This window comes from Lactuca virosa, chromosome 9 (assembly GCF_052849685.1).
Source record: "Lactuca virosa cultivar CGN04683 chromosome 9, Lactuca_virosa_CGN04683_v6, whole genome shotgun sequence".
NCBI lineage: Eukaryota > Viridiplantae > Streptophyta > Magnoliopsida > Asterales > Asteraceae > Lactuca > Lactuca virosa.
This window is the reverse complement of record NC_136434.1, coordinates 75,117,989-75,138,881: the sequence shown is the minus strand read 5'-3', so window position 1 is coordinate 75,138,881 and position 20,893 is coordinate 75,117,989. Positions and strand designations below refer to the sequence as shown.

Sequence of the window (20,893 nt, the reverse complement as noted above, 5' to 3'; positions counted from 1 at the left end):
GCCATGCGGGGCATGGGGTCAGGCGGGGCTTGATGCCAGATTCGTCCGGAGCCGGGCGGGGCCCGGTATAGCGGGCAAGGCCCAATTCTTGCAGTATGTAATTATGTATGGTATGTGGTAGGTTGGGGAACTCACTAAGCTTCGTGCTTACGGTTTTCAGTTTTGGTTCCAGGTACTTCCGGTAGCGGAGGGAAGAGCTCGAGATGATGGCATGGCACACACCAAGAAGAAAAGGGTGTGGTGCATGCAATTTTCAAAAGAAAATCATTTTTATAAAAACGAGCTTTGAGAAAAAGAAAAGGGTTTCGAAAAGAGAAAAAAACTTGAAAAAGAAGAAAAGGGTGTGGTGCATGCAATCAGCCGAGCTCAAGTAAGTTCTCCCAAATTACCCATACATGTTTTCTTAGATATTTATACTTATGAGAACTGCATGCTAGATTAGGACTAAGGATCTAGGAGGATGCCTTATGTGTCTGTTATGTGTATGAGCCTTATGAGTTGCATGCTAGTACAAATTCTTGAGTAGGGGATAGAACAATATGATTGGATTATGTGGTTAGATTTTCCTTTTTGTCTGAATGCTACTTGATTTGTGCTTTGTGGGACTCTGAGTGATGGGAGTTAGCCATTAGGTGAATACGCCAACTCACATGTGATCAGGGTTAAATAAGCTCAGAGTGCTGGGTTTGGCCATATTGCGCAGCTCTCGTCTGAGTCTAACCGTTGTAGGGACGAGTCCTTTACTCAAAGGATTATCTGAGCCTCGTCACATGTGATGATACTCAGGTAGTGGCTAATTGGCATTACGAAGATACCTTCAGTAGCTGAGGACTGGGTTTGAGTTGGAGGTTACCCTAGGACAAGCCTAGGATGAGAGTAGTGTTGGGAGCAGTAGTAGTAGTGAAGGGGACTTGGTGGAGTCGAGGCAATTCTTGAGGAAAGTACGGATAGATGTGATTATCTTATAAGAAAGAAGATTCTTACTTTGAGATGTTAGCTTAAATCTGAGAAGATTTTCATTCATGTATGTTTTCTCCCTTGAAAACTCACTTACTCTTTATAGTCAAACTATATCAATGAATATTAATCAAGCCCATACTTGATAATCATACATGAATCACTACTAGAAAAATAGCCTTTTACGACGCGCAATGCGTGTCATAAAACGCTCAGACGACGCGCAAATGCGCGTCAAGGAAGGCCCTGTCATAAAGATAGACAACACGCTTTTGCGCGTCGTCTATAGATGACACGCTTTTGCGCGTTGTCTATAGACGACGCACATTTACGACACGCATTTACGACGCGTAGTTATGACACGCAATGCTTATCAAGGAATGCCCTGTCATAAATGAAGACGCCACACATTTGCGTGTCGTAACCTTACAACGCCCGTGTTTATGACACGCAAAGCATATCAAGGAAGCCCATGTCATAAAGGAAGACGACACGCCGTTGCGTGTTGTAACATTACGACGCGCCTTTACAACTCGCAATGCGTATCATTAAATCTACTGTCATAAACGAAGATGACACGCATTTGCATGTCATAAATTCTAGCTGCCAGTGACTGTACACCTTTACGACGTGCATTTACGACACACATTTACAATGTGAATACACATAATAAAAAACAAACATATATACCAAAATATTCATTTTCATCGTCAAACAAGTTACCTAACAACATTACATATATGTCGAATTACCTAAGTTACACTACATGTCAAGTTACCTAAGTAACATTACTAAAAGGTAACAAAAACATGTACACATGGGTGTCAAAAGACTACCTAGCATTACACCACATGTCAAAAGACCATACCTAGCATTTCACTGTTAACCATAACATTGTTTTGCGGATACATTGTCAAAAGACCATACATATCATCGATAAATGAAGCCTGTAACAAACTCTAACCATTCTTCACGAATCTCATCTATATCATCAGTTGTGTACTCAACTTTGCCATCCCCGATCTGTGAAAAAATTTGCATATTGTTTTTATTAATAAAAAATAGCATATTAACATATTCTATAACAGTAAGTTGCTATATTTAACAAATAAGCATAAAATGTAAATTATTATTTCTTAATAGAGCATTGTACTTTCAAATGAATGAAAGCACATTGTTATTTTTGCATGTAACCTAATATTTCAATTATAATTGTGAGAGTAGGATGCCATAAAATGATCCTTTTTCAATTCCTTTCCTATTAAAGTATAGTAATGAAAGTAGAATGCTATATCCTTACATTGTCTTTGACCAACACTTCAATTCCTTCTTCCACTATCTCCTTCATGAACCTTAGCATGTAGTAGCCACATTCGGTAGATCCGGGCTAAACTGGACACTACACAATTACATATAAAATGATCATTGCAATTGATCCAAAAAATAAAGTCAAAACTGCAATTTCAATAAGGAATTAAGTATTGACCGTAACATTAACCCAATTTAGTTTAACCGTTTTGTTGGATCCACTTTGTGTAGCGTACATAACCTTTGCCCTATAAAACATTAACAAATGGGTGTTTATTGTATTCACATCAAATGTTTTGATAATTTATATTACTTACAAATCAATAATTTGCTTCAACTGCATATTGAAATTGCCAGAACTCAAGGAATCAAGATAATAGCAAGTATCCGATTTCATGTCTAGTACACCCAATAACCAATGTCTTCTACAAAAACCACAAACAAAATGAAGTCAAATAACATAATTGCAGTCATTTTCAAAATAAAATGTCAAAATCAAACATGGGATTGTAGGGCATAAAGATGATGTCGTTGCCCTTTCTAATAGACAACCGATCTGCTAAACCTCTGCTTGCATCGTCAATATTCTTAGATTTCCCTTTACGCGTACTTGGCGAGATTAATGCCGGGTTCACAAAGCAAATTCCATGATCTCTTTCTGGGGGGCCATACTTCATTTTGTTAAACAACACCCTGTTATCATACAAACACTAAATTCATTAAAAAAATTTTGTTTTAAGACACAATGTTATTTAAATTAAATTTCTTGTACTTACATCATATAAGACACAATGACAGAACCAGTCAGCTCATCCATTGTAAGAACCGCTTCAAAATCATCCCAAGTTAAGTACGTGTAACTATCGTACCCAAAAAGATCGTTCTCACTCTGCACTTTTATAGAATCAACCTTTTTAACTTGTCCATCAGCCATCATTGCAGTCATTTTCAAAATACTACTCTTCTCAATCCATATCCTTGTCTTCATCTGTGCTTTGGTCCACCTTCTTTACAAGGTCACATTTTGTTTCTCCTTCTTTTTAATCTTCTTTTCTATTCCATTCCCTTCTTCCATATCATCCCCTTCTTCCACATCACATGGTTCTTTTTGTCCACCAACCATTTTTCATGTCCCCTTTTATTTCTTACTACTTCCTATTTCTTCTTTTAAAGGTGTTGCACCTTCCTTCACTGGTGTTGCATCTTTCTTCACTGGTGTTGCATGTTTCTTCACTGGTGTTGCATGTTTTTTCACAGGTTTCGCCACCACTTTTCCCAACAAAAATTATCAAAAATACAGAATGAATATTGAATCATTTACTGAAGCTGAAAAAGAACTCACTCAAATATCAGAAAAAATAAGAAAACCAAGGGCAAATCTGTGAAAACTTTATATGTTTTAAATATGTGAAAATTACCAGGTCAGAGCATCGAATAACTAAATGTCTTGGCCAACTTAGTATGTGTCCCAGTTCATCTTTGACCTTCACAATGAACTCCTCTTCAAGTGGAATGGGTATTAAAGCTTCTCCTTGTAAAATTGTTTCCATCATAACTTGAATGTTTTCATCTATTACATAAACGTAAAAATAATTAAGATCCAATCTTCTAAAAAATGAAAATATATAAATAGTAACAATGCAAATATTTTTCAAAATACCCGATGCACTATACTTCATTATGGTTCCTTTAGCGACTACATTTGCATCAAATTCAACCGCAAGAAGACATGAATTATCCTACCGAAATATAGTATATTTGTTAGTTTGTAGAAAAAGAAAATACTTTAAATATATTTTTCATAATTGTCTTCAAGGACTTACAAGTGATTCATCACGTGGTTCTTTTTCAACATCTTCAATGACGCCCCCTACTTGGCAACTTGCGGCTTCATAAACATTAAGTGCACCTCTTTTTAGTTTCTCCAAGTCATCTTGAAGTTTGTTGATTCATTTATCCACCCTCTCGTTCTCAATCTCCAAGTAATACTTAACATTCTTGGGTAAATAAAAGTATTGTTGTGGCATTATAAATTTACCCATCCCTCGTACACGCCCACATTGTTCCTGAGTACCCAAGGCCTCTGTAAGCACATCATGTGTTCCACAAGTAACCTCTCAAAAGCTTCCCGATTTCTGCAACTCATCCTGTAGAAAAATTGGGACAAATGTTAGAAAAAAATGGGACAAATGTTATTTTTTTTTCTTATATATTTGGCATTCAATGAAACTTACAATTTTATCAACAATCATCTTGACATCTGATTCGTATCCTCCCGTCTTCAACTCCCTTGCTTTTTTCCACAACAGTGTCCTATCAATCTCCTCTTCCGTCTTGCAGGTTTCTTGTATCTAAATTATCAAGAATATCCAAGTCAATTAACGTAAATATATACAAATAAAATAATCAATACTTAGTGAGAATCATACAATGTCATTAATGAGTCCAACATATCCTTTTCTGCTCAAACGATGATTGTATTTATGATGTGCACGGGTATCTTTAGCTTTCGTACTTTTCTCCTGCATTAGAAACATTAAAATTGTAACTACAAACTGTTAATTTTCCACTTTTTTGTAATTCTATGAGATACAAATGCATATAAGAAAAGTTTAACAAACCTCCCACTTTTTTGTAACTCTATGGGATACAAAAACTTTCCAGTATTCTTTCTTTATAAACGGACAATCTTTCGGAGGTTTGAATAGATTTTCCTTGGGATCTTTACTTCGGTTCTTAATGAACTTAGCATATAGATAATGTTTGAAGTTTCTCCACTTCTTCCCGATCGATTGGAGAGTTTGCTTCCGGCTCTTTGGGTCAACTACAAACTTTTCCTGAAACATAAAAAGGGTTGTCCATAACCAGGGACAAAATCAGATCTGAATAGGGACACAAACAGATCTAAACAGGGACAAAAACAGGGACAAAAACAGAAACAGTGGATAATATAACTTGGTTCAAAAACTGGGACAAAAACAAGGACAAAAACAGATCTGAACAAAGGTAATAACAGGAAGAAACAGAGACTTACCAAAACATATTGCCATAACCCTTCCCTGACTTCATCACTAACTTCCAACCAAGACTCATAGGTTATGGGAACCATTTTTCTTGCAGCCAAATCCTCAAAAGTAGATAGTTTTGTGGCTTCCTTTCCAATCGGGACACCTTTTTTATTGTGTCACACCCCAAAACCGGAGCGGCGGAAACGTTCTGGGGTGGAGGACGTCATGTACAGTATCACAACAATGCATAATAGTAAAGACAAGCAACAACATCCATTGCATTAATATAATAATTGTAATACAAGCGTGTTCCGTATAGTTTGTAAGACACCAAAAGTATAATCAAAATAAAAGATGGGTCTTGCATATGCTCCATCTTCTCAAAAACTTCATCTGTACCTGTCTACTGATGACCTGAGAATACAAGTTATTTTGAAAGAGTTTATCAGCATAAAGCTGGTGAGTTCATAAGTCATTAGTGTCATTGCTTGTATAAAAATGTTTGTAACAACGTACTGTAGTAATTGATTTCAAATGGTTGTAAATAGTATACTCCCTAGAAAATCGTATATTTTCCAGTAAAATGTAGTCTTCTACTAAGACCCGATTGTTTGTATGTTTGTTCTTTCGTAAATGTAAGGTGATTACAAAATAAATGTGTTAGGGGAAAAATAGAGTTTTTCCTCAGCAGTGACACTGCTGGTCGTAAAGTGATAAAACACAGACTCCAGGCAATACTAAATGTACAGTACACCTCGGGGAGTCTAAGGAGATAAAAATGTAGACTTCAGGTGGTATTAAATGACAATACGCCTCGGAGAGTCTAATTTGTCTTTAATTCTTAATTGGTTAATTAAAGATTTGAATGTGAACTCGTATGTAACCATGCTGATCGACGGCTGAATAACTGATGACCCTCCAGGTCATATGTAGTGAGGTAACATTCTGTCACCCCTTGGCCTTTCGGCTGGGACTGTAGCTAGCAGTCGGGATGTGGGAGTGTTTGTCCCGTATAGATCTATACACACAATGCCCGCTCTCCCTCCAGGAGACTCTGGTTACAAAGTGATACCATGATGAAGTGTCGTATCGAGAAATAGTATGTCACATTCGGTTTATAGTATTCAAAAGGTTGTATAGAATGTCATAGTATATGATGTTTTCTCTTTACTAGTATATAGTATGTTCCCGTATAGTGTATAGTATGTTCTCTTGTATAGTGTATAGTATGTTCTCTTGTATAGTTTTCTCGATGTTATACTTATGAAGTGACTCGTAAATGTACTGAATCTTGTGTGTATCGTTGTAGCAGTAATAGTAAGTAGTAATCCCTTAACTATACCTATTATAGTTAAATAGTAATGTTGTTTGTATGCCTTCATTACACAAAGGCATTGAACTGAAGTGAAAGATTTTATATCTAACACCTATACATATGATATATAACTAAGAGTTCAACGACATTCGGACAAATAACAGGATACCCTAAGTCCACAACCAAACAAGGAACAGGAAATAAGGTGAGCTATCAGTCCTAAGTCCTTCAAGTCTTACTTATATAAATATGTTAGTGTAGATATGAGTTTGAAAATAATGCGAGTTTAAAAGGGTTTGGAAATATTTTTATAAAAAGTTTAACATGAAAATGAGTTTGATAACCTTTTTGAAGTAGTTTTGTTGACAAAGCAATTAAAAGTATAGAAAGTCCATTTGTTTGCAAGTTATAAATCACATGTGATTGATATTATAACTAGTTTGATTCAACTTGTATCCCCCCCATAAAAGCATTTTAAAAACATTTAAAAGGTTGATTAAGGGGTATGAACTCACCTGCAGTGAGTATCTCGAATGAAAGATCGCTATAGGATCGTTGGGTGTCAAATGGAGTCTCGAGCACAAACGAATCCTATTTAACATATAATTACACATATGTGAATACATTAATGTATATAACTACTAATGGTGATAGGGACATGCCTTAAGGACATAAAAACACTTAGAATTTAGTGATACCAACTCATATGGTTGCACATAAGGGGTGTATGGCCCTATATTGGAGTGTAAGGCCACAAAAGCATGGGTTTTATGTGTGTGCGGCCAGAGTGTGTGGCCAAGCCTATGTGCGGCTGTACACTTACTATGAAGTGTGTCAAAAACGTGTTTCCAAGCCTTAGGAATGTTCTAGTAAGGGTGCTTTGACCATTTCTTAGCCGGAATGGAAGTTTGTTGATATTTTGGACCCTTAAAAGGGTGTGTGCGGTTGCACATGGCGTGTGCGGCCAGGTGTGTGCGGCCAGACCTGTGTGCGGCCATACACTCCCATACAAATGTGTCCAAATCGATTTTCCAAGGCTTTGTGATGATCCTAAGAAGGTGATTTGGTCGATGCTATGCTTGGATGAGTGTGCGGTCACACATGATGTGTGTGCGGTCACACATGATGTGTGTGCAGCCGTACACACATGAAGATCATCTAGAATGATGATTTCATGGATCAAAATCGAGGAAAAGGATTTCTAATGTGTTATAGTAACGATCTAAGGATTTTTACTTACTTGTGTTGTCGATTGGAGGAGAAAACTTGAAGAACTCTTGAGAGAAAATGTTCCAGCTTTGAAGGAGTGTGAAAAGGGGTGTAAGGTTGACTTAGGGTCCTTTATATAGGCTAGAGTGTGAGGCTAGGAGGGTGTGCGGTCGGCTGTATGCGGCTGGCTGGCCGCACACTCGGGTGTGTGGCCGCACACACCTTGCTGGGTGTGTTTGGCTCGATTTGGTGATGCTACACACTTTCTCACCCTTCTTAAGACCCATATCTAGGTTATACTAAGCCTCAATCACTCATATAGACCCTAAACTTCATTGTAAAATAGCAAAATGAGGCTAACTTTGATAAAAAAAATGAAGAATGTACAAGTTAGAAATCTCGGGTTGTCACATCATCCCCCCGTTAGAGGGAATTTCGTCCCGAAATTAGAGTTTAAGCGACTAAGTTATTACAAATAATTAAGTAAAAAGATGAGGATATTTAAGTTTCATTTGATCCTCGCGCTCCCAAGTGAACTCCGGTCCTCGCTTGGCGTTCCAGCGAACCTTCACAATCGGGATACGACTTTGTTTCGTTCGCTTGACCTCTCGGTCCATGATCTCTACAGGTTCTTCCACGAAGTTGAGGCTCTCTTTGATCTCGATCTCGTCGAGTGGGATTACAAGAGTCTCGTCGGATAGACACTTTTTTCAAGTTCGAGACATGGAAGGTAGGATGTACGTTACTCAGCTCGTGGGGTAGGTTGAGTTTGTAAGCTACAGGGCCGATTCTAGCGAGAATCTCGAAAGGCCCTATGTATCTTGGATTTAGCTTTCCACGCTTACCGAAGCGTATCAAGCCCTTCTCAAGCCCTTCCAGGGCGAGACTTTCAAAAGGACTCAGTCTCCCACCTTGAATTCCAAAGGTTTCCTTCGTTTGTCAGCGTAGCTTTTCTGTCGGTCTCTAGAGGCTTTCAATCGTTCACGAATCTGAACGATCTTCTCTGTCGTTTCCCGAATGATCTCCGGACCCGTGAGAGTGCTGTCAGGAATTCGTCCTTTAGCTAACTGAGTGTCACCCACCTCAGCGTAGCACAGAGGAGATCTGCACTTCCGGCCATAGAGGGCTTCAGATGGAGCAACCTTTATGCTCGTGTGATAACTGTTGTTGTAGGAGAATTCAACAAGGGGTAAGTGGGTATCCCATGCCTTCCCAAAGTCGATCACACAGGCTCGCAACATATCTTCCAAGGTTTGGATAGTTCTCTCACTTTGTCAGTCGGTATGTGGATGGTAGGCTGTACTCATGTCCAACCTCGTTCCTAAGGAGCTTTGTAGTGTCTGCCAGAACCTCGAAGTGAATCTGCTATCTCTATCGGAGATAATAGATATAGGAACACCATGCAGTCGTACTATCTCCCGAATGTATGTTCTTGTGAGCTTCTCCATCTTTTCGGTCTCTTTGATGGGTAGGAAGTGCGCGGATTTGGTCAATCTGTCGACGATGACCCAAATGGTATCAAGCCCACCCGTTGTCTTGGGTAGCTTGGTTATGAAGTCCATAGTGATCCGCTCCCACTTCCATTCAGGTATCTCCGGTTGGTGGAGTAGACCTGATGGTTTCTAGTATTCGACCTTGACCTTGGCGCAAGTAAGGCATTTACTTACGAAGGTAGCGATCTCTGCTTTCATGTTAGGCCACCAGTATAACTTTTTGAGATCCAGATACATCTTATCTGAACCTGGGTGGACGGAATATCGAGTGTTGTGCGCTTCATTCATGACCAAGTCTCTGAAGCCACCGTGTCTCGGTGTCTAGATCCGGTCCATGAGATATAAGGCTCCGTCACCCTTGACTTCTAAGTTCTTATCCATTCCTCTCAGGGATTCACCCGCCACATTTTCAGGTTTCAAGGCCTCGAGTTGTGCCTCCTTAATTTGTGTGGACAGATGTGAATGAATAGTCATGGTTAATGACTTGACTTTTCGACCAGAATATGCTTTCCGACTTAGGGCGTCTGCTACTACGTTGGCTTTACCCGGATGATAACGAATTTCACATTTGTAGTCATTGAGTAGTTCGACCCACCGTCGTTGCCTCATATTGAGTTCTTTCTGGTTAAATATGTGTTGTAGGCTTTTGTGGTCTGTAAAGATAGTGCTCTTCGTACCATACAGGTAGTGTCTCCAGATCTTCAGAGCAAACACAACTGCTCCTAGTTCAAGATCGTGGGTGGTGTAGTTGACCTCGTGTGTCTTCAGCTTTCTTGAGGTGTAGGCGATGACCTTACCTCGTTGCATCAGAACACATCCGAGCCCCTGATTGGATGCATCGCAGTATACCACGAAGTCGTCTATCCCTTCGGGGAGGGATAGTATCGGTGCGGTGCATAAGGCTCGCTTCAGCGTTTAAAACGCCTTCTCCTGTTTCTCTTCCCAGTCAAAGGCCACGCCCTTCTAGGTCAATGTCGTAAGAGGTTTCGCAATTCGAGAGAAGTTCTATATGAATCTGCGGTAGTAGCCAGCGAGGCCTAGAAATTGACGAATTTCTGTAGGCGTCTTCGGTGCTGACCAGTTCTCGATGGCTATAATTTTGGAAGGGTCCACGTGGATTCCTTCTTCGCTAACCACGTGTCCTAAGAATTCGACTCTTCGGATCCAAAATTCGCATTTAGAGAACTTCGCATAGAGCTTCTCCGATCGTAAGGTTCCTAGGACTTGTCGTAGATGATCGCTATGTTCCTCCTTACTTCGAGAGTAGATAAGTATATCATCGATGAAGACAATGACGAACTGATCCAAGTAAGGACGGAACACCCTATTGATCAAGTCCATGAATACTGCGGGCGCGTTAGTCAATCCGAAGGGCATCACTACGAACTCGTAGTGTCCGTAATGAGTTCGGAAGGCCGTCTTCGGAACATCCTCCTCAAGCACTCGTATTTGGTGATACCCTGATCTCAGATCAATCTTAGAAAAGTAGCTCGCCCCTTGCAGTTGGTCAAATAAATCGTCTATGCGCGGAAGAGGGTAACGATTTTTGACCGTAAGCTTGTTGAGTTCCCTATAGTCGATGCACATACGGAACGATCCGTCTTTTTATTGACGAACAAGACTGGAGCTCCCCAGGGTGAGAAGCTTGGTCTTATAAAGCCCCTTCTGAGCAGTTCGTTAAGTTGACCAGACAGTTCTTGCATCTCAGCAGGTGCTAGACGATAGGGCGATTTGGCTACGGGGGTAGCCCCTGGAATTAAGTTGATCCTGAATTCGACTTGACGTTGGGGAGGTAAGCCCGGTAGTTCTTCTGGAAAGACGTCGGGGAAGTCGCGTACTACGGGGAGGTCTTTTAGGTCTTTTGTTTTCTGGTTCACATCGACCACGTGTGCAAGGAATGCGTGATATTCCTTACGCAAGTACTTCTGGGCTTGAATACTTGAGATGATACGAAGGCTCGTACTGGGTTTGTCTCCGTAGATCAACAGGGTTTCATTATTTGGTAGTTTCAGGCGGACTGCTTTTTCGAAGCACAGAATGTCGGCACGATAAAGACTCAGCCAGTCCATGCCTATAATGACGTCGAAACTCTGGATAGCTACTGGTATGAGGTCGATTGGGAATGAATGATTATCTAGCGTGAGGGTACAACCTATGTAAATCTCATTAGAACTTTCTGTCTTGCCGTTAGTCATTTCTACGACGAGCGTTTCTTTTAGTGTTTGCGGTGATTGTTTAAGTAAATGCTAAAATTTTTGGTTTACAAAGCTTCTTTCTGCCCCACTATCGAATAGGACACAAGCATAAGAGTTATCGAGAAGGAACGTACCCGTGACCACTGTGGGGTCGGCCACGGCTTCATTGTGGCCAATAGCAAGTAGTCTTCCTGCTCCTCCCGCATTCCCAGCTTTCGGACAGTTTCTTTTGAAGTGCCCTGTCTCGTCGCACCCGTAGCAGGCTTGACTCACTCCGGTACCGGGAACCTGGGTGATGGGTTTGGGTTGTGTTCTGCAAAACCGGGCGGTATGGCCCTTCCGGTCGCAGTTAGTGCAGTGCATTTCACGGCAGGGGCCGTTATGATGGAAGGAGCACTTGGCGCACTTGGGTAGGTTCCCTGCATAAGGTTTGGCTGGTACAGGGGCAGCAGGAGTAGTGGCAGCATGGACAGCCACAATCTGCTGGTTCTTGGAAGAGGGTTGAGCTGATTTGCCCTTCTTCCGGTCCCAACGCTTCCTCTTGTTGTCAGCAGTTTTGGTTGATGCGGGGGCAGTCGTTGTAGTTGTTGATGGAGTAGAAGGAACCTCGTGATCGATGAGCCTTTGGGCCAATTCCTTGGCACTATCAAAGGTCATAGGGTGTGATGCTAGAACATTCCCTCGATACGGGGGTACCAAACCCCAGATGTATCTCTCGACTTTCTTGCTTTCAGTGGGGACCAGGTTAGGACATAGAGTCACCAGGTCGCAGAACCTGGCTGTATAAGCCACTATGTCGGAACCCTTCATTTTGAGGTTCCACAACTCCTCCTCGAGTTTCTGAATTTCGACCCTCGGGCAGTACTCCCTTGTCATAAGGTCCTTCAGTGTATCCCAACCCGTGGCGTTAGCTGCTACCAGTGAGAGGGATTTGACATGGCCATTCCACCACGTCAAGGCCCTTTCGGTGAAGGTGCAATCAGCGAACTTAATCTTGCTTCCTTCGGGGCATGAGCACATCTCGAAGATTGCTTCTGTTCTCTCGATCCATTGGGACAGCGCAATGATCCCTCCGGTTCCATTGAAGTACGTAGGTTTGCAGCTGATGAAATCTTTATAGGTGCACTCCCATGCATGCGGGTGGATTTCACCATGGCTAGAGTTGGTGTCAGTCCCCGTTCCACTAACACCACTAGAATTTACTTGAGCCATGGCGGCTGTCATAGCTGCGGTCACAGCTGCCTAAAACATCACCGCGTCGAACTGCGGAGGGGGTGGTGGTGGTGGAGTTTGATTTGCAGGTCTGCCCTTGGTCGGACGAGGACGAGGCGACATCTTTTACTAAAAGCTGATAGGGATGATAACCATAGTAAGAATCAATTGTAAGTATGATGAGAGTGTTTCATAGACTAAATCACCATAGTCTAATTATTAGATAGAGGTATGACACTAGAGTAGGGAAACGCAAGGGAAAAGACTTTCCCATAGATTAGATAACTGCCTAGATTACTGGTTTTACTGATGTAAAATGAGTTTGGGAAAAATGACCTAACAGTAGGTCTTACATCAAACCATAAGGGAAAATGTTGGCAGTTTAGTAGTCTAGTTAGAGTACTTTTAAAAGTTAGGAATATTTTACAGACAAGTGTTCCATAGAGCACAAAAAAGAAAGGCTATTCCTTATCCCAAAAGTAAAGATGAGTCGACATCTTCTACCGGCGACGGGCACCCGTTGGGCAAACCCTTAAGTCAGCCAGTTGGCGTTCCATGTCGAGTAGGCGCCGTTCGTACACTCGTTGGCGTACGCGATGCTCTATGACTTCCGCCCTAGTTTTAGCTAGCGCCTGAAGTAGAGACTCGCGGTCACTTCGAGTCCTTTCGTTAGCATCTTCCAAACGGCGGATGTTGATGTTACTCATCCTTGCGTTGGTGACTAGCTCCGGGATTCAGTTAAGGGCGGTTCTCCCCTGGATCTCGTTTCGAGCAACCCTGCGGACTAGAATAGGCAGGACTCTGTTCTCAGTGCTTCCTTCACTCACATTGTAGAAATCTTGGTCTCCATTGTAGGGGATGGGTTGGTCTAGTTCCTGACTCCAAGCTTCCAAACTCTCCACCCACAGAGGTGTCGGGCCTTGAAAAGTTGGGCGTTGGTTAGGGTTTGGAGCTACTGGGGGTAGGTTCTTGACCTTTGGTTTGGAGTCAGAGCTATCCGAAAAGCCTTCTGCACGGTGATCATCCAAAGGGATTGGGTGATCGTCTTCTGGCTCATTACCGAGCCACCCACCATTTCCTTGGTTGGGATAGTACGGATCGTCGGGGAGATGGAAGCCAGCCATGCTATCTACGCGAGAATAGGGGAAAGAATAGTTAATAGACGTACTAATCTAAGATAATTATAAGATGATCGTTATTAGTTAAGTCAATACTTGCATCGTGCATACCAATTACATGCAACCAAAACAGGATAGACCTTCGAATGAGTGACCCTAACTCTAAATCCACAACCAAACAAGGAACAGGAAATAAAGCAAAGATCACAAGTTCTAAGTCTATAGCGCCTTAGTCACACGTAACCTTAGAGTATCCACCTAGCAACTATTGCCCTACTAGTAACGACCTTTTTAGTTCTCACATATGTAATTTATAGTAACACAAAATACTCCTATAGTATTTTAAGTTTATGTTCTGTTCTAATGTTCTCGTTGTAGTGGTGTTGGTAAGTTTTTAGACTTGTTGCAACACCACGATCACTCTTAGGCACATGCTAGTCACTCCTCTGAAAATATAGTTGATCAGGCTATATCCCCCTAGATTTGACTATATATCTCTAAGACTAATCGTGTTGTTCAACAATCGTAATACTTTTGTTCTGATCTAGTATGATACTGACCCTGGCATGTATAGATGTATGTATATACTTAGTTAAATATTTAATTATTTAAAAGTATATATTCTTGGTCAGTGTTTTTTAATCCCGATGCGTTTATAGTTTGTATATCTTTTATGGGTTGATATACTCGATTCACTATAAACAATGCTCTGATACCAATCTGTCACACCCCAAAACCGGAGCGGCGGAAACGTTCTGGGGTGGAGGACGTCATGTACAGTATCACAACAAAGCATAATAGTAAAGACAAGCAACAACATCCATTGCATTAATATAATAATTGTAATACAAGCGTGTTCCATATAGTTTGTAAGACACCAAAAGTATAATCAAAATAAAAGATGGGTCTTGCATATGCTCCATCTTCTCAAAAACTTCATCTGTACCTGTGTACTGAGGACCTGAGAATACAAGTTATTTTGAAAGAGTTTATCAGCATAAAGCTGGTGAGTTCATAAGTAATTAGTGTCATTGCTTGTATAAAAATGTTTGTAACAACGTACTGTAGTAATTGATTTCAAATGGTTGTAAATAGTATACTCCCTAGAAAATCGTATATTTTCCAGTAAAATGTAGTCTTCTACCAAGACCCGATTGTTTGTATGTTTGTTCTTTCGTAAATGTAAGGTGATTACAAAATAAATGTGTTAGGGGAAAAATAGTGTTTTTCCTCAGCAGTGACACTGCTGGTCGTAAAGTGATAAAACACAGACTCCAGGCAATACTAAATGTACAGTACACCTCGGGGAGTCTAAGGAGATAAAAATGTAGACTCCAGGTGGTATTAAATGACAATACGCCTCGGAGAGTCTAATTTGTCTTTAATTCTTAATTGGTTAATTAAAGATTTGAATGTGAACTCGTATGTAACCATGTTGATCGACGACTGAATAACTGATGACCCTCCAGGTCATATGTAGTGAGGTAACATTCTGTCACCCCTTGGCCTTTCGGCTGGGACTGTAGCTAGCAGTCGGGATGTGGGAGTGTCTGTCCTGTATAGATCTATACACACAATGCCCACTCTCCCTCCAGGAGACTCTGGTTACAAAGTGATACCACGATGAAGTGTCGTATCGAGAAATAGTATGTCATATTCGGTTTATAGTATTCAAAAGGTTGTATAGAATGTCATAGTATACGATGTTTTCTCTTTACTAGTATATAGTATGTTACCGTATAGTGTATAATATGTTCTCTTGTATAGTGTATAGTATGTTCTCTTGTATAGTTTTCTCGATGTAGTACTTATGTAGTGACTCGTAAATGTACTGAATCTTGTATGTATCGTTGTAGCAGTAATAGTAAGTAGTAATCCCTTAACTATACCTATTATAGTTAAATAGTAATGTTGTTTGTATGCCTTCATTACACAAAGGCATTGAATTGAAGTGAAAGCTTTGATATCTAACACCTATACATATGATATATAACTAAGAGTTCAACGACATTCGGACAAATAACAGGATACCCTAAGTCCACAACCAAACAAGGAACAGTAAATAAGGTGAGCTATTAGTCCTAAGTCCTTCAAGTCTTACTTATATAAATATATTAGTGTAGATATGAGTTTGAAAATAATGCGAGTTTAAAAGGGATTGGAAATAGTTTTATAAACAGTTTAACATGAAAATGAGTTTGATAACCGTTTTGAAGTAGTTTTGTTGACAAAGCAGTTAAAAGTATAGAAAGTCCATTTGTTTGCAAGTTATAAATAACATGTGATTGATATTATAACTAGTTTGATTCAACTTGTATCCCCTATAAAATCATTTTAAAAACATTTAAAAGGTTGATTAAGGGGTATGAACTCACCTGCAGTGAGTATCTCGAATGAAAGATCGCTATAGGATCGTTGGGTGTCAAATGGAGTCTCGAGCACAAACGAATCCTATTTAACATATAATTACACATATGTGAATACATTAATGTATATAACCACTAATGGTGATAGGGACATGCCTTAAGGACATAAAAACACTTAGAATTTAGTGTTACCAACTCATATGGTTGCACATAAGGGGTGTATGGCCCTATATTGGAGTGTAAGGCCACAAAAGCATGGGTTTTGTGTGTGTGCGGCCAGAGTGTGTGGCCAAGCCTATGTGCGGTCGTACACTCACTATGAAGTGTGTCAAAAACGTGTTTCCAAGCCTTAGAAATGTTCTAGTGAAGGTGCTTTGACCATTTCTTAGCCGGAATGGAAGTTTGTTGCTATTTTGGACCCTTAAAAGGGTGTGTGCGGTTGCACATGGCGTGTGCGGCCAGGTGTGTGCGGCCAGACCTGTGTGCGGCCGTACACTCCCATACAAATGTGTCCAAATCGATTTTCCAAGGCTTTGTGATGATCCTAAGAAGGTGTTTTGGTCGATGCTATGCTTGGATGAGTGTTTAAGCCCATTTTAGGACCAAAAGATGTGTGTGCGGTTACACATGATGTGTGTGCGGCCGTACAGACATGAAGATCATCTAGAATGATGATTTCATGGATACTCGAGGAAAAGGCTTTCTAATGTATTGTAGTAACGATCTAAGGATGTTTACTTACTTGTATTGTCGATTGGAGGAGAAAACTTGAAGAACTCTTGAGAGAAAATGTTCCAGCTTTGAAGGAGTGTGAAAAGGGGTGTAAGGTTGACTTAGGGTCCTTTATATAGGCTAGAGTGTGAGGCTAGGAGGGTGTGCGGTCGGCTGAGTGTGCGGCCGCACACATCTTGCTGGGTGTGTTTGGCTCGATTTCGTGATGCTACACACTTTCTCACCCTTCTTAAGACCCATATCTAGGTTATACTAAGCCTCAATCACTAATATAGAACCAAAACTTCATTGTAAAATAGCAAAACGAGGCTAACTTTGATAAAAAAAATGAAGAATGTACAAGTTAGAAATCTCGGGTTGTCACATATTGTAAGGTACTACAAGTTTCACTTTATTAGCTTTTGCCTTTGTTGTCAGACCTCTTTGTTTGGAGTCCTCATCGTGATCAGAAGCAGAATCCGATTCCATGTCACAAAAACACAACCTGTTTCAACAAGATTCAAATAAAATTAAGTACATTGTTATTTGCTGCAGTTGGAAAAAAATTAATCACATTCAAAATCAGAAATAAAAACATACCAAAAACTTTATTATTCTGCAAAAAAATATTTAAACTATTATTCCCTCGCCATCCGGGCACGTACACAAAAAATCATCATCAAGGTCTAATAAAGCGGAGTCTTGTGTTAAATCAAAAGTAGCATCAAATTCCAACATATCATGAGTTTCACCATTTGATCCATAGTTGTAAATCCTATGTGGTGTGAATCCAACAACATGCAAATTCTCGTCTTGTTGATCTTGAACATAAAAAACCTATTTGGCTTGACTAGCTAATACGAAGGGTTCAGACTTCTGACCAAGCCTATCAAAGTTAACTACCGTGAATCCTAAATCATCCTTTTTTACTCCACGACTATCAACCCAATCACACATGAATACAGGAATAGTAAACATGTGATAATCAAGATCCCATATGTCCTTTATACGACCGAAGTAAGTAACAACACCATACACATGATTGGAGTCTTTTGCACTAGCAATCTGCATAGTATGTGCAAATAAAGATACTCCACTACATTGAGTTGTTCTAGACTCATCTCGAGATGTTGTATGAAAATGATATTCATTTATGGCAAAACCGCTATATTTACTAACAACAAAATTAGGCCCTTTGGCCAACCAACGAACATCTTCACAAATATCTTCCCCGTTAGCCAAACGTTTTCCAACCTATTAGAAAAATATCTAATTAATCTAATTCAAACAAAATAATTAAAAATATTGTAATTCTAACAATCTTATTTTAAAAATAAACCTCTTTCTTAAACCAACTAATAAATGTCCGACTATGTTGGCTCTGCAACCATGCATGTACTCTTGCGAACGTGACGGGGGTTGAGATCCTTCAATTCCAACATAGGTTGCCTGAAGTGTATTATAAGTTAGAAGAATGTTTTATATGATAGATAATGGTATAAGAGTATACAGTTTCATGTAATTCTTACTCTATATACGGCTCCACAACATCAGTGTTTCGTAATACATAAAGATGAGCTTGATCAAGTAACTGAGCATCTATAACTTCGATTGTAGCCTTTGATAAAGGCTTGCTGCTGCGGATTCTTTCATCAACACGTTCATGAGGATTGCCAATTGATTTCATGTTTTTTAAGTAGTTTGAACAAAATTCTAAGGCCTCCTCCGCCACATAACACTTTGCAATGCAACCCTCGGGTCGATGATGATTTTTTACATACCCTTTAAGTGTTTTCATGCATCTCTCAAATGGATACATCCACCTAAAATGAACCGGGCCACAGAACCTCACCTCTCTAACTAAATGCACCATCAAGTGAGTCATGACAACGAAAAATGAAGGAGGAATGTACTTCTCTAACAAACATAATGTTAATACAATGTCACTTTGCAACTTGCCTGGCTTACTAACATCAACAACTTTACTACACAACTTATTGAAAAAATGACACAGGCTTAGGATTGTTCTCTGCACCTTCACATCTAACACCCCTTTGATTGCAAAAGGGAGAAGTTGTTGCATTAGTACATGAAAATCATTAGACTTCAAACCATTCATCTTTGAAACATCATCCGACACGAGATTCTTGAAATTAGAGCAATACCTATAAGGAACTTTTATGTTAGATAGGGTATTATAAAATAGATGTTTCTCTATGGAATTCAATGTGTACTTGGCAGGCGGAAGCCAATGTCGATCCCCTTTTGGTTGAGGTCGTAATTCAGTCTTAATGGCCAACGCTTGAAAATCTTGTCGTGCTTTTAATCCATCCTTCGTCTTGTGAGGCAAATTCAAGGCTGTCCCATAAAGACTCTCGATCACATTTTTTTTCTATGTGCATGAGATCTAACTGATGGCGAACAGGCAACTTCTTCCAATATTCAAGTTTAAAAAAATCGATTTTTTATGCCAAAATTTAGATCTCTCGTCGATACTTTCTTTTTTCTTCTTTGACTTTTCCTTCTTTGGGGTTTCCATCTTTGACGCTCCCTTCTTTGACTTTATCTTCTTTAACTTTATCTTCTTTAACTTTATCTTCTTTGATCCTACCTTCTTTGACTTTATCTTCTTACCCCATGTAGTCTCAAATCCCGCCAGATAGTCATAAATATCTTCACCTGATGATGGTTGTGGCATAAAATCGTGCTCCTGTTGATTGTTGAAATGTTTTTTTCTTTTACGAAAAGGATGTTCAAGTGGTAGGAATCTTCTATGACCAAGGAAGCATACTTTTTTGGACTTTGGCAACCATTGTGAACAAGTATTCTTTGAACATATTGGACAAGCATAATAACCTTTGGTAAGATACCCCGAAAGATTACCATATGCGGGAAAGTCACTTATAGTCCAAAGTAATATTCCTCTTAGATTGAAGTATTCTTTCTTATAGGAATCAAAAGTCTCAACGCCAGTTTCCCACAAGAGCTTTAGATCTTCTATCAATGGTGCTAAGTAGACATCAATATTGTTACCAGGTTGGGTTGGCCCGGATATCAACAAAGTCAACATCATGAATTTTCTTGACATACACAAATAAGGGGGTAGATTATATGTTATTAGGATAACCGGCCAACAACTATGCTTGGAACATAATGAGTTGTGAGGATTGATACCATCAACAGACAAGGCTAATCTAAGTTTTCGTTTTTCTTGTCCGAATTCTTTCCACGTGTTATTAACAAGCTTCCAAGAAAGGGGTATCGCGAGGATGAGTAAGCTTCCCATTATTGACCCGACCTTGTCCATGCCAAGTTAAGTCATGTGCAATTTGTGGTATTGAAAACATTCTTCTAAATCTAGGGATGATAGGAAAATATCACAAAACTTTTGAAGGTACATTTTTGGTATTCTTCTTCCAAGGAGAAGTGCCACAAGTTGGACATTGAGAAGCATCTTTATGTTCTTTCCAGAATAGAACACAATCATTTTAACATGCATGAATCTTCTCATATTGTAGACCTACTCCTTTTAGCAACTTCTTGGACTCATATATCGAGCTAGGGATGGTATTGTTTGATGGTAAGATATCTTTTAGGACAGACAAAAAAGCATCAAAACTAGCATCAGACCATCCAAACTGACCCTTCAAATGTTGGAATTTAAATAATCCACTATGTGCATTATACTTTGACCCTACATAAAGTGGCTTATCACATTCTTCAAGAAGTGATTTCAATGAATCAGGTTCTTCGTCTACATATTTGAAGGCATCATGTAGCATATCCTTTGTATAAATAGCATCAGGAGGAATGGAATTGTTAGGGCATCTAAAATCACTCTTGGGTTGTTTTTCTCCATGGAAAGACCAAATCTCATAATTCTCATCGAATCCGTGGGCAAACAAATGATAACGGACATTGTCAATTGAGTGGTGACACAAATTGATGCAATTTACACAAGGGCATGGAATAACATCTAACTTTGGATTATTACTTTGTGC

At 39.8% G+C, this 20,893-nt stretch overlaps 2 protein-coding genes across 2 annotated transcripts; both read right to left on the bottom strand.

Moving 5' to 3' along the window:
- Positions 1–1,887: 1,887 nt before the first annotated feature.
- On the bottom strand, positions 1,888–3,199 carry LOC145139395 (uncharacterized). Its single transcript, XM_079073233.1, has 6 exons — positions 3,042–3,199; positions 2,767–2,958; positions 2,583–2,690; positions 2,456–2,513; positions 2,258–2,344; positions 1,888–1,980 (listed from the first exon to the last, which is right to left on the bottom strand). The coding sequence occupies exons 1-6, from the start codon at positions 3,197–3,199 to the stop codon at positions 1,888–1,890; spliced, it is 696 nt and encodes a 231-aa protein (XP_078929359.1).
- Positions 3,200–17,273: 14,074 nt separating this feature from the next.
- LOC145139394 (uncharacterized) lies at positions 17,274–20,178 on the bottom strand. The gene is made up of 7 exons (XM_079073232.1): positions 19,389–20,178; positions 19,127–19,250; positions 18,422–19,057; positions 18,302–18,341; positions 18,072–18,146; positions 17,767–17,957; positions 17,274–17,397 (listed from the first exon to the last, which is right to left on the bottom strand). Exons 1-7 carry the CDS (start codon positions 20,176–20,178, stop codon positions 17,274–17,276), a joined length of 1,980 nt encoding a protein of 659 aa, XP_078929358.1.
- Positions 20,179–20,893: the final 715 nt, after the last annotated feature.

Excerpts from the sequence above, each read along its gene's own strand:
- LOC145139394 (XM_079073232.1), bottom strand. The coding sequence starts at position 20,178 with ATGGGAAGCTTACTCATCCTCGCGATACCCCTTTCTTGGAAGCTTGTT. Across the intron at positions 19,251-19,388 it reads GTCAAAGAAGAAAAAAGAAA|CCTTGAATTTGCCTCACAAG; the intron begins GTATCGACGAGA and ends TTTATGGGACAG. Across the intron at positions 19,058-19,126 it reads CATTGGCTTCCGCCTGCCAA|GTATTGCTCTAATTTCAAGA; the intron begins GTACACATTGAA and ends AGTTCCTTATAG.
- LOC145139395 (XM_079073233.1), bottom strand. The coding sequence starts at position 3,199 with ATGGCTGATGGACAAGTTAAAAAGGTTGATTCTATAAAAGTGCAGAGT. Across the intron at positions 2,345-2,455 it reads AAACGGTTAAACTAAATTGG|CCCGGATCTACCGAATGTGG; the intron begins GTTAATGTTACG and ends TGTCCAGTTTAG. Across the intron at positions 1,981-2,257 it reads AAGTGTTGGTCAAAGACAAT|ATCGGGGATGGCAAAGTTGA; the intron begins GTAAGGATATAG and ends ATTTTTTCACAG.